The 12,620-nt window shown below is 36.3% G+C and overlaps 1 protein-coding gene across 9 annotated transcripts in view; it reads left to right on the top strand.

Moving 5' to 3' along the window:
• Positions 1-12,620, top strand: part of CPLANE1 (ciliogenesis and planar polarity effector complex subunit 1) — a 141,283-nt gene that overhangs the window by 69,049 nt on the left and 59,614 nt on the right. For 7 of the 9 annotated variants that reach the window (XR_008664356.1, XM_055324960.1, XM_055324965.1 and 4 more), the window contains 4 exons: positions 6,703-6,851; positions 7,437-7,600; positions 9,756-9,838; positions 10,579-10,661. Coding sequence is in view for 8 of the 9 variants with exons in the window: in XM_055324960.1 (XP_055180935.1) it covers positions 6,703-6,851; positions 7,437-7,600; positions 9,756-9,838; positions 10,579-10,661 (479 nt within the window). In the remaining variant the exon portion in view is untranslated. The remainder of the gene's footprint in view (positions 1-6,702; positions 6,852-7,436; positions 7,601-9,755; positions 9,839-10,578; positions 10,662-12,620) is intronic. The other 2 variants (XM_055324967.1, XM_055324961.1) reach the window with 1 other exon arrangement.

Here is a 12,620-nt window from a genome sequence, read left to right as displayed (position 1 = left end):
GTAGACTGTATGTTTCTAAGAATTTATCTAGTTCATCTAGGTTGTCTGATTTGTTGGTTTGTAATTGCTCAGAATTGGTCTCTTGTGATCATTAGTATTCACGTACTATCTAGTTGTAATGTCTCCTCTTCCATTTCTAAATTTATTTGCTTGAGTCCTCTCTTCTTTTTGAGTCTAGCTAAAGGCTTGCCTGTTTTGTTTATTTTTCCCAGATCCAGTTCTTAGTTTCTTTGATTTTTTTCTCTTTTTAGTCTATATTTCATATATTTCTTTTCTGATCTTTATTTCCTTCTACTAATGTTGGACTTCTTTTTTCTAGTTTCTTTAGGTGTAAAGTTAGGTTGTTTGAGATCTTTGTTTTTTCTTTCTTTAAAAAATATTTTATTTATTAGACAGCAGAACAAGAAAGAGCATGAGCAAGAAGGAGAGCATGAGCAGGGGTGGGGAGGGGCAGTGGGAGAAGCAGGCTATGAACTTTACTCTTAGGACTGCTTCTGCTGGGCCTCACAAGTTTTGGTATGTTGTATTTTCATTTTCCTTTGTCTCAAGATATTTTTTTTACTTCCCTTTTTATTTCACCTTTGACTTATTGGTTCTTCAGGAGTATGTTGTTTAATCTTTGCATATTTGTGGTTTGCACAGTTTTCTTCTTGTAATTGGTTTCTAGTTTCATATCGTTGTTGGAAAAGATGCTCAATATGATTTTAATCTTCTTACGTCTTACTTAAATTTACTAAGACTTGTTTTTATGGCCCAATATATAATCTCTCCTGGAGAATGTTCCATATGCCCTTGAGAAGGATGTGTATGTTGCTGCTATTGGATAGGATGTTTTGTAAATGTGTGTTAGATCCATCTGATCTATCTGTCTATTGAACTTCTCAGCTGTTTTTGTATTGCTATCTATTTCTCTCTTCATATGTGGTAATATTTGCTCTAATTATTTATTTTCTTCTATATTGGCTGCATAAATATTGACTAATGTTAAATGTCTTTGGTAGATTGACCCCTTTATCATTATATAACATCCTTCTTTATCTCTTATTTCTCGCTTTGGCTTAAAGTCTGTTTTCTATGATAGAAGAAGTTATACTTCTGATAGAAGTATAACTATCCTGTTTTCCTTTGGTTTCTACTTGCATGGAATGTTTTTCCATCTCTTCACTTTCAGTCTCTGGCCTTAATGCTTAAGTAAATCTCTTACAGGCAGCAAATAGTTGAGTCTCCTTTTTTTTAATCCATTCAACACTCCCTGTCTTTTTTTTTTTGTTGGTCTTGGCAATGAGGAATTCATTGGTAGGAAGAAGGAAAATCTTGTGAAATCTATTTGAGGCAATAAGTTGGTCATTATGGCAACTGGAAAGTCACCAGTCAGCTCTTCTTCTTGTCTTTATTTTGGGGAACACTCTACTTCTCATTTCTGCTTCTCTTTGGAAGAATATTCCATTCTCTCTGTAAACTGTCTTCCTTTTTCTGCTCCTCTAGACCTTTCCACACCTTTCCAAGTTTCACTCAGATGTGGCTACTTGTGGAGCCTTATTGTTCCAAGGCCAGTGCAGCTCAGCCATATGTTCCGTGCCATTCATATTTTTAAGAAAGACTGATTGGCTCAGGTCACGTGACTTATTTGGTCTGATCAACTTTGGTGGTAGTGCAAGGTCAAAGAGAATAAAGTAAGTTGTTCAGACCTAAGCCAGAACTGTTAGGAGAACTCTCCTTGTCTTTTGATTGGATAATTTAGTTCATTTACCTTAATTTTTATTTATTTATTTAAGATTTATTTTATTATTTGAGAGAGAGAGCACAGAGAGGAAGGACAGAAGACAGAAGAAGAGAAGAAGAAGAAGGCAGAAGAAGAGAAGGACAGAGGAAGAGACAGAGAGGAAGGACAGAGAGAGAGAATCTCAAGCAGACTGCTTGATGAGCCCAGCCCTGAGACGTTTGATTTTTTACAACCCCTGAGATCATAACTGAGCCAAAATCAAGAGTCAGACACTTTACTGACTGAGCCACCCAGGTGCCCCTCATCTATTTACTTTTAAATTAATTATTGATAGTTAGGGACTTAATATTACCATTTTGTTAAAATTTTCAGATTATTTTGTAAGTCCTTTGTTCTCATCTTCTCTTGTTCTTCTCCTTTGTTATTTGATTATGTTCTGTAATATGCTTTTGTGTCATTTTTTTTTGTGTGTCTACTGTAGGTTTTTGCTTTAAAACATATAATAGTCTATTTTAAGGTGATAACAACTTAACTTTTAATGCATACAAAATCTCTACATTTTTGCACTACCTTTCCTCCCTTACCAAAAAAAAAAAAAACATTTTTATGTTTTTGAAGTAAAAATTTGCATCTTTTTACATTGTGTATTTATTAACAAATAATTGTAGTTATAGTTATTTTTCATATCTGTCTTTTAATCTTCACACTAGAGTTGTGTTTTACCCACCACCATGAAAACACTAGACTATTTTGAATTTAACTGGATATATTTTTTTAAATTTTTATTTATTTATGATAGTCACAGAGAGAGAAAGAGAGAGAGGCAGAGACATAGGCAGAGGGAGAAGCAGGCTCCATGCACCGGGAGCCTGATGTGGGATTCGATCCCGGGTCTCCAGGATCACGCCCTGGGCCAAAGGCAGGCGCCAAACCGCTGCGCCACCCAGGGATCCCAACTGGATATTTTTTATCAGCGGATTTTATACTTTCACATAATTTCTTGTTACCCATTAGTGTTTCATTGTTTCAGCTTGATGAACTCCCTTTAACATTTCTTGTAAGGCTAGTCTAGTGGTTATGAACTCTCTGTTTTTGCTTGTCTGGGAAATTATTTCTCTCTTTCAATTCTGAAGAATACCTTTGCTGGGTAGACTGTTCTTGCTTAGAAGTTATTCGCCGCCCCCCCCCCCCCCCAGCACTTTGAATATATCATGCCACTCTCTCTGTTCTGCAAAGTTTCTGCTGAAAAATATGCTGATGGTGTTAAGGAGTTTCTTTGTATGTAACAAATTGTTTTTCTTTTCCTGTTTTTAAGATTGTCTTTAACTTTGACAATGTAATTATAATGTGCTTCAGTATAGGTCTCTTTGGATTTATATTATTTAGAACTCTCTGGGCTTCCTAGATCTGGACATCTGTTTCTTTCCTCAGGTTTAAAGTTTTCAGTTATTATTTCTCTGAATAAGTTTTCTGCTCCTTTCTCTTTCCCCTCCCTTTGGGACCTCAGTAATGCATGTAATTGTCTGCTTGATGGTGTCCCATAAGTCCCTTAAGTTATCTTAACTCTTTTAAATTTTTTTTTTTCTTGGGACCCCTGGGTGGCTCAGTGGGGGCCTTTGGCCCAGGGCGTGATGTGATCCTGGAGTCTTAGAATCGAGTCCCACATTGGGCTCCCTGCATGGAGCCTGCTTCTCCCTCTGCCTGTCTCTGGCTCTTTCTCTCTCTCTCTTTCTCTGTGTCTCTCATGAATAAATAAATAAAATATTTTAAAAAATAAGCCGATAATTTTTTTTTCTTTTTTGTTCCTCTGATTAGATGAATTTCACTACTCTGCCTTTGAGTTTTCTGATCTTTTCTTCCACTTGATCCAGTCTGCTTTTAAACCTCTCCATTGAATTTTTCAGTTCAATTATCATATTCTTTAGCTCTGTAATTTCTGTTTTCTACATTTTGTATTTTCTCTTTGTTGAAATTCTCACTTCGTTCATGCGTCACTTATGTTTTCACTTTGTTCATCCCCTAACCTCTGTGACCATTATTCTGAATCTCTATCAGGATATATCATTATTTCCATTTCATTAAGGTCTATTTCTGGAGGGCAGCCCTGGCGGCTCAGTGGTTTAGTGCCGCCTTCAGCCCAGGGCCTGATCCTGGAGACCAGGGATCTAGTCCCATGTCAGGCTCCCCCCGCATAGAGCCTGCTTCTCCCTCTGCCTGTGTCTCTCATGAATAAATAAATAAAATATTTTTTAAAAAAGATCTATTTCTGGAGATTTATCTTGCCAATTTGTTTAGAACATATTCCCATTTCTTCAGTTTACTTGACTTTCTGTGCTGGTTTTTGTGCATTAGATAAAGCAGCCACATCTCCCAGGCTGGATAGAGTGGTCTTATGTAGGAGATGAACCTCATCAGCCAGCTGGGTCTGAGCTGCTGCTTGGCTCTGAAGTCTTTGTGATCATCTAAGTCTTCTTCTTTGTTCTTAATGATTCCCAGTAGTTGAGGGTATGTCAAGATCCATTAGTGTCCCAAATGTTGTGTCACGTTTAGCATCTAGGGACACAGGGATTGGAAGTTGGACTCTGAGGCAGCATGTGACAAAGTACATAGGAAAGCCCTTTCTGAGGAGAAACTGGGAGATGGATGTTTTTGTTCCATCTCTGTGAACTAGGCCCTCATGTATAACTACAGGGGGATGCTCCTCCAGGCATTAAGAACTGCTTCTTTGCTACACTTCTATGGGACTCATAAATGCAAATCCCATTAGTTGTCAGAGACAGGTGATCTGGGCTCCTGTCCTTTAGTCAGTAGCTGCTGACACCCAGATGTGTGCCTCCAGGAAGATACTGGTGACTTGGAATGGGCTAGAGAGAGAAGGCAGGGGAGGTGTCCATCAGTTTCCCAGTCTGTGGGGTATCATAGCTAGCCCCCAGATATATGCAGTTGTATCCTTCCAGGAGAAGACAGAGATGGGTGTTTTTGCCTGTTCCACTGTGCTGAGCCTTTTGAGGATAGTTGCAGTGAGTTCTCATGCACCTGTTAATAATTTCTGCTTTGTTTGCTATGGTCTTGTGGGACTTATGGATGCAACCCTCACTGGCTTTCAGAGCTAGGTGTTTTGGATGCTCATCTCTCAAGTGAGAGTCTTAAAAGTTAGAGTGCTAAGTGGCATCCAAACTCTTCCCTCATCAGAGTGAAGTTAAGAGTTCCTTCCTGCTTATAGGATGCTGTGCCATGGGTGGGGTTTTGGCCAGAATGTGTCTCAGTTTTTGCTACCTATCTCTGTGTGAATATTTTCTCATTTGCTTTATGTATAGGAATCCATTAGCTAGTTTCTAGATTTCTTTCAGCAGTAATTGCTTTGTGTATAATTGTACATTCAGTGTGCCAGTGAGAGGAGGGGAATTTAGGAGCCTCCTATGTTACCATCTTGGTTGACTTACCTCCACCCATCCTAGTTCTGTATTTGTTCTCTTTTATTTTATTTTATTTTTCTGTTTTGTTTTGTAAGGCAAGAAAAAGGGAGAACAAGAAATAACTATATATATATATTTTTAAGATTTTATTTATTCATGTGCAACACACAGAGAGAGACAGAGAGAGAGGCAGAGACACAGGCAGAGGGAGAAGCAGGCTCCATGCAGGAAGCCCGACATGGGACTCGAACCCAGGTCTCCACGATCATGCCCTGGGCTGCAGGCGGCGCTAAACAGCTGTGCCACCAGGGCTGCCCGAGAGAACTATATTTATTCTATTTTAAAATGCCTTAAAAAAAATTAAATGCCTTCATTCTGTGGCACCTGGCTGGCTCAGTGGTAGATCATGTGATTCTTGATTTTAGGGTTGTGATTTCAAGCCCCATATTGGGCATAGAGATTATTTTTAAAAATTAAAAATTAGAATTAAAAAATAATGGAGTGTTAAAATAATTTACTCTAGATTGCAGGGTGTGTGTGTGTGTGTGTATTTTGTTTTTTTGAGATTTTTTTTCATTTTTTGAGATCAGTGTCTATTATCCTAATGTTGTTTATTTAAGATACTGTGACATTTTTTGTCACTGAAATTTGTATTTCTAGGTGATATACACAAATTTCTAAACAAGAGACTTAAAAGAGATCTATCCATGTATTTTTAGCTGCATATATTTTTATCTATCATGTCATTTTGGAGTAATCACGAAGTGCCTTTATAATAGCAAAAAGAGTTAAGTGAAAGTAGCTTTACATTTTTATTGTTATTGTTTTGTGACTTAAACTTTGGTAACATACTGTACAAAATTGGGTTTTTAAAATTTATTTTTATTTTTTTTAAAGATTTTATTTATTTATTTAAATGAGAGAGAGAGAAAGAGAGAGAGAGAGAGAGCACCGGGGGGGGGTGGGGAGCAGAGGGAGAAGGACAAGGAGATTCCATGCTGAGTGCAGAGCCCAATGCAGGGCTTGATCCCAGGACCCTGAGGTCATGACCTGAGCTGAAATAGAGTCAGATGCTTAACCGAATAAGCTGCCCACATACCCCCCACCTTACTAATTTATAAGGCTGATTTCTTTCCAACATTATTTACGTAGTCAGGTTTGTTTTTTCCAGATGGAATAAAGACTTGCAACAAGTATTGAGTTGTAGAAATGCGGTAAATAGGGATCCCTGGGTGGCGCAGCGGTTTGGCGCCTGCCTTTGGCCCAGGGCGTGATCCTGGAAACCCGGGATCGAGCCCCACGTCGGGCTCCCTGCATGGAGCCTGCTTCTCCCTCTGCCTGTGTCTCTGCCTCTCTCTGTCTCTCTCTCTGTGTGTGTGTGACTATCATGAATAAATAAATAAAATCTTTAAAAAAAAAAAAAGAAATGCGGTAAATACTTGATAAACGAATGAAAAATTTAATCAGGAATAGGTCTGTGGAAAATATTAATAACCAAACAATATAATGAAAAGTATGAGATTCGACTGTGAATACTAAATACTGTAAATGGTTTGTTTTTAGGTGCTAGAGAATCATTATCCTCAGTTGCAGACTGGACCGAACATTGAGAGTGATTGCAAAATGAATGCTGACTGTTCCGTCGCAGTAACCACCCAAGGTGGGACTGAGGAAAGAAATGATCAAAACGAACCTCGTCAAAATATCTTGATGTAAGTTTTTGATTATACATTCCTTTTCAGTGGATGATACTTGTTTGATAGTGTTTGGGCTTTAAGGCAAGAATCAAACCTTTGAGAGGTAAAGGAATGAGCATTTCTTTGAGCTATAGAGAAGTGCTTTAACAATTCATTGCAAAATATGCTTCTTCCTTGTTGGTTTAGCTTATATTTTCTGATAGAGGAGCTAATTCTCATCCTGAGAGATCCTCTTCTTATATTAATTGATTTCCTATGTTAGGGGAAGTTGAGGTAATCATTTCATACGTTTTTACTTATGAAGCAATATATCTTTGAACAACAAGTTTTAACCTTTAATAGGAAGATTCCTTTGTGAGAATGGCAGATTTCATAGGTTGAAATTATTCCAGTTATTTGAGTAAATAAAAATGGGGATGTTTAGTCGTTCATCGAACAACCCTTTATGGAGCTTCTACTATGTACCGAGATGTGGTTAAAAAACAGAAAACAATAAATATGAGACCTAATGTTCCTGTTCAGTAGACAGAATTAATTGAAAGCAAGCTTTTTGTTTCCAAGAATGAGTTAAAATTTTTGCTGCTTTATTTTTGTCAATAGAATGCCAACTGAAACATACAATCCTGAAATAAAAGAAACCAAAGATGAGATTATTCCTGTTACTGATGATACTGAAAAAGAATTTGTAGATATTGGTGAGGATCTTTTAGAAGTAGAAACATTTAACCAAGAGGAAATGGAAACATACCTATCGGACTATGAAGGTCAGTTCATTTGGCTAATCTTTTTATTTGGCTTTTAATTTGAAGTTGGTGAATGAATGTCTGTGATAACTTATTTAGTCTCATATCTAAAATAGTATGTTTATAATTGCCTAAAACCTAAAGTTAAAAGAGAGCATGGGGCGCCTCAGTGGCTCAGTCGTTTAAGCATCCAACTCTTGGTTTTGGCTCAGATTGTGATCTGAGGGCCGTGGGATAGAGCCCCATGGCAGACCGTGTGCTCAGTGAGTAGTGTGCCCCAGATACTCTGTCTCTCTTACACTTTCCCTAAGAGTGTAATACTTATGAAATGTTGAACTCATTAACTCATAACATGAGTTTATAATTCTTGGGCCTTTTGCCTTGGTTTTGTAACTATCGTGGGCCTCTTCATTTTTGTGAACCAAATCTGTGTACGTTTCCTTAGCAATCTTTATTAAAACAGAAACTCAAAAAAAAAATAAAATAAAACAGAAACTCTCAGAGCTTTACATGGAGTTAAACACAGTGATATGAGGTCTCTCAAGGCTTATCAGGGATTTACTTGAGGAGGGGTTGTCTTCAGGTGTTTATAAAAAAACATTTTATTTATTTATTTTTTTTATTTTTTAATTTTTTAATTTTTATTTATTTATGATAGGCACACAGTGAGAGAGAGAGAGAGGCAGAGACACAGGCAGAGGGCGAAGCAGGCTCCATGCACCGGGAGCCCGATGTGGGATTCGATCCCGGGTCTCCAGGATAGCGCCCTGGGCCAAAGGCAGGCGCTAAACCGCTGCGCCACCCAGGGATCCCTAAAAAAAAACATTTTTATATGTCTCTTGGCCATTTATATGTCTTCTTTGGAGAAATGTCTATTCATGTCTTCTGCCCATTTATTGATTGAATTATTTGTTCTTTAGGTGTTGAGTTTGATAAGTTTTTTATAGATTTTGGATACTAGCCTTTTATTTGATAAGATGTTTGCAAATATCTTCTCCCATTCTTTTCCTGCTCAACATCACTCAGTGTCAGGGAAATACAAACCAAAACCACAATGAGATACCACCTCACACCAGTCAGAAAAGCTAAAATTAACAAGTCAGGAAATGACAGATGTTGGCAAGGATGCAGAGAAAGAACTCTCTTACACTCTTGGTGGGAATGGACACTGGTACAGCCATGCTGGAAAACAGTGTGGAGGTTCCTCAAAAAATTGAAAATAGAGCTACTGTATGACCCAGCAATTTCACTACTAGGGATTTACCCCAAATATACAAATGTGATCCAAATGGGGCACCTGCATCCCAATGTTTATAGCCGCAGTGTCCATAATAGCCAAACTATGGAATAAGCCCATATGTCCACTGACAGATGAATGGATAAAGAAGATTTGGTATATATAAATACAGTGGAATACTAAGCCATCAAAAAAATGAAATCTTGCCATTTTCAGTGACATGGATGGAACTAGAACAAAATAAGTCATATTGTACTATGCAAAATAAGTCCATCAAAGAAAGACAATTATCATATGATCTCACTCATATGTGGAATTTAAGAAACAAAACAGGATCATGGAACAAGGGAGGGAAAAATAAAACAAGATGAAATCAGAGAGAGAGAGACAAACCCTAAGAGACTCTTAATCATAGGAAACAAACTGAGGGTTCCTGGAGGGGAGGGGGATTGGAGAATGGGGTAACTGGGTGATGGATATGCATGCGATATAATGAGTGCTGGATATTATTATAAGACTGATGAATCATTAAACTCTACCTCTGAAACCAAGAATATACTATATGTTAATTGAATTTATTTATTTTGCTAGTTGAATTTATTTATTATTATTATTTTTTTAATTTATTTATTCGTGAAAGACACAGAGGAGAGAGAGGCAGAGACACAGGCAGAGGGAGAAGCAGGCTCCATGCAGGGAGCCCGATGCGGGACTCGATCCCAGGACTCCAGGATCACGCCCTGGGCCGAAGGCAAGCGCTAAACCGCTGAGCCACCCAGGGATCCCCTGTTAATGAATTTAAATAAAAACATTTTTATAAGGAGGATAGAAATATTTCTGTCATTATCTTTGTTTCCCCATAATATTCCTGGACCTTCTAAAAAGTAAACTGATTTTTTTCAAATGGTCACTTTTCTCTTTCTCCTTGTTTCCTTATAGAAGGTACCAAAGAGCCTGTTGAAAGTCTTAAAAGTTCCAATACTGTCATTAACATGCAGACTTTACCACAGCATTTAGAAGAAGTAAGTCAATAAATAGTGGGTAATGTTATTTAAATTATATTTAAGTATTTTTATTTAATCATCCAGCCAAGGCTGTTATTGTCTTAAAAGTACGCTGTAGGTTGCAGAGAATAACCAGGCCATGCAACATTTTTCTTTCACTGAAATACTATCCTTAGTAAGATGTCTAATAATTTCAGGCAATGAAATTTTTATTTTATAAACTGCCATAGTAAATTAACTTAATCAAGAGTAATAGAAGTATTCTATATTCATAACATGTAATTCAGCTATAGTATGCAGTTTTTGCACATATTTCACTTTTATGTATTATTTGTTTTCTCAAAACTATGCACTGCATTTTCAGATGGAACACAGATATTTCTAATTATTGAAAAAATTCCTTCAAAAAGGATGTTTTTCCTGTTTATAGTTGTTTTCAGAATGTACTTATTAATCACGCAATGATGGGTATATGTAATTTACAGTGTATTTGTAAATGTAGTGTAAATAATTTCCACTGACATAATTTGTTCTTGTATTTTAATAAGCTCAGTGGCTCAGGGTGATGGGCCAAAGGCAATTCACACAGTTAAAAATCTGATCAGAGCAGCACTGGGAGTTAATTTTCATGTTTAGTTTCTCACTTGCTTTTAGACTGTTGTTACTCTGGGTAAGTAGTGAATGTGAAACTAAAGACACCTAAGACAGTAATACCTACTTATATGACCCATTTTCTTCTTGGGTACTATTAATTTCAGCAGCAATCCACAAGAGAGGTTCAGTGTCCAAGGGAAGAACCATTGGAGACATGTATGGAGGAAAAATCAACTGAACAGAAAGGGTAAGGGGGAAAAGAGTAAGGAAGTGATGATTACTGCCATCTGGGATTCATTTAATGAAGAGGTTATTTTTCTCATAATTTACAATATATATTTTATAACGATATTGTGTTCCTAGTGAAATTTAACTTTATAGCTGTGGTAAATGATGATCTTTAGTAAGTGTTACAGATTTCTAAATCTTGGTAGATTTAGAACAAAATGCCTTTTGTTCTCCCATCACTGTCACTCCTATCAAAGTAAAATATAGCTGTAAATAGACCAGAGTTTTATAAAGCTGCTAATTAGGGAAACACCGTGTCATACTGATTCCGTTTTTGTTGGATCAAATAAAAAACCGTTATGAATCACAATATATATCTTTCACTGTTGCAGTGTGTTTACTGCACACTATAGGGCTATTCTGTTGGCTAGAATATTATTGTTCAAGGGGAGCCAAAGAGTTTTAATTTGTTGCAGGTGGAACATGCTTTCTTCATTTTTAGGATTTTTGAAGTTTTAGAATTTTAGAACTACCTTGGATAAGAGAGGTAATGTAATTAGATTTTCTTTCTCTTCTCGATATACAAGTTTTGTTCATTTCTGTGGGCAGTTAACAAAAAAATATTTTAAATGTGATGTGCCTTTACAAATACATATTTCTATTAATAAAAAACTAGTCTTTACAGTTTTAAATGTAGTAAGGGCTCTGTAGTGTTCTGGGAAAAGTGTCTGCCTCCATTATATGTGGAATTTGAGGTCCCAACTAACCTCACTTCTCCATTGTAGATTCTTTTATTTCTACTGGGCAGTCAACAGTGATTAAGTTATATGTTTAGTCATCCAGATATATTCTTTGCTTTTTGTTTGAATCTGTTACTAATTGCTATGGAGACAAATATAAACAGATTGTAATTATGAGCTAAGCCTTATAGAGGACTAGAGAATGTTTTGATTGTTAGATGGCTGAGCTTTAGATCACTTACACCTTAGGAAATGTGAAGAATATCTTCCTAATCAATTATTAATCTTTAATTATAGTATGATCAAAGCCTTTTCAAATCCTGAACACACCATTCCTTATTCATTTTGTGTAGATACAAGTTCAGAAACTTCTAGGTAAGAATTTTTGTGTACCATTTTGATATAATCATATTTTACAAGTAGATAAGAGAATGAAATGATGCCTGGTGTGCCATTTTGAAATAATTACTAAATGTTTTGACTAAAAACTAAGTAAAATGAAAGCAACATAAAGCATTGAAAGAACAATGTAGATACAAATTTCTGACACCTTTATTTTTTTTCCTTTAAGTTTATTATTGAAAAAAAAAGTTTATTATTGAGAGATTTTCCTCTAACAGCTATGTTTTGAAGATATACAGGAACTATATATTCCTTAAGAGTCTTTTCTAAAAAAAAAAAAAAAAAGTCTTTTCTGAAAAAAAGAAGTATGGTTGACCCTTGGACAATACGAGTTTGAGTCACTTGGATCCCCTTACACATAATTTTTTTTTTTATAAAAACAGTACAGTACTATAAATATATTTTCTCTTCCTCATGACTTTCTTAACATTTTCTTTTCTCTAGCTTACTTTATTGTAAGAATATAGATGCAATACACATAACATACAAAATATATTAATCGACTATTTATGTTATGATAGTGTTTCTGGTTAACAGTAGGCTATTAGTAGTTCTGTTTTTGAGGAGTCAAGTTATACGTGGATTTTCAACTGCATGAGGGTTGGCACCCCAGTCTGCTTTTTGTTCAGGGGTCAACTGTAGTGGATGGATTACTTAAAATTGCTCATTTCCAGCCTCTAACAGATTTCTAATAGTGTATGAAATGCTTTTAATTTTCTCATAGAATAGATTCATCCTGTTCTATCTTTTGGGCTTTTACAGAGATTGAACAGTGTGTTTAGTGTTTAGAAGTCTTGCTGAAATAGGATAACATAGCATGGCCCTATTTAAAATAA

Source organism: Nyctereutes procyonoides, unplaced genomic scaffold (genome assembly GCF_905146905.1).
Source record: "Nyctereutes procyonoides isolate TBG_1078 unplaced genomic scaffold, NYPRO_anot_genome, whole genome shotgun sequence".
In the NCBI taxonomy this organism is placed as follows: domain Eukaryota; kingdom Metazoa; phylum Chordata; class Mammalia; order Carnivora; family Canidae; genus Nyctereutes; species Nyctereutes procyonoides.
Note: the sequence above shows the minus strand (reverse complement) of the source record. Positions and strands in the feature narration are given on the sequence as shown.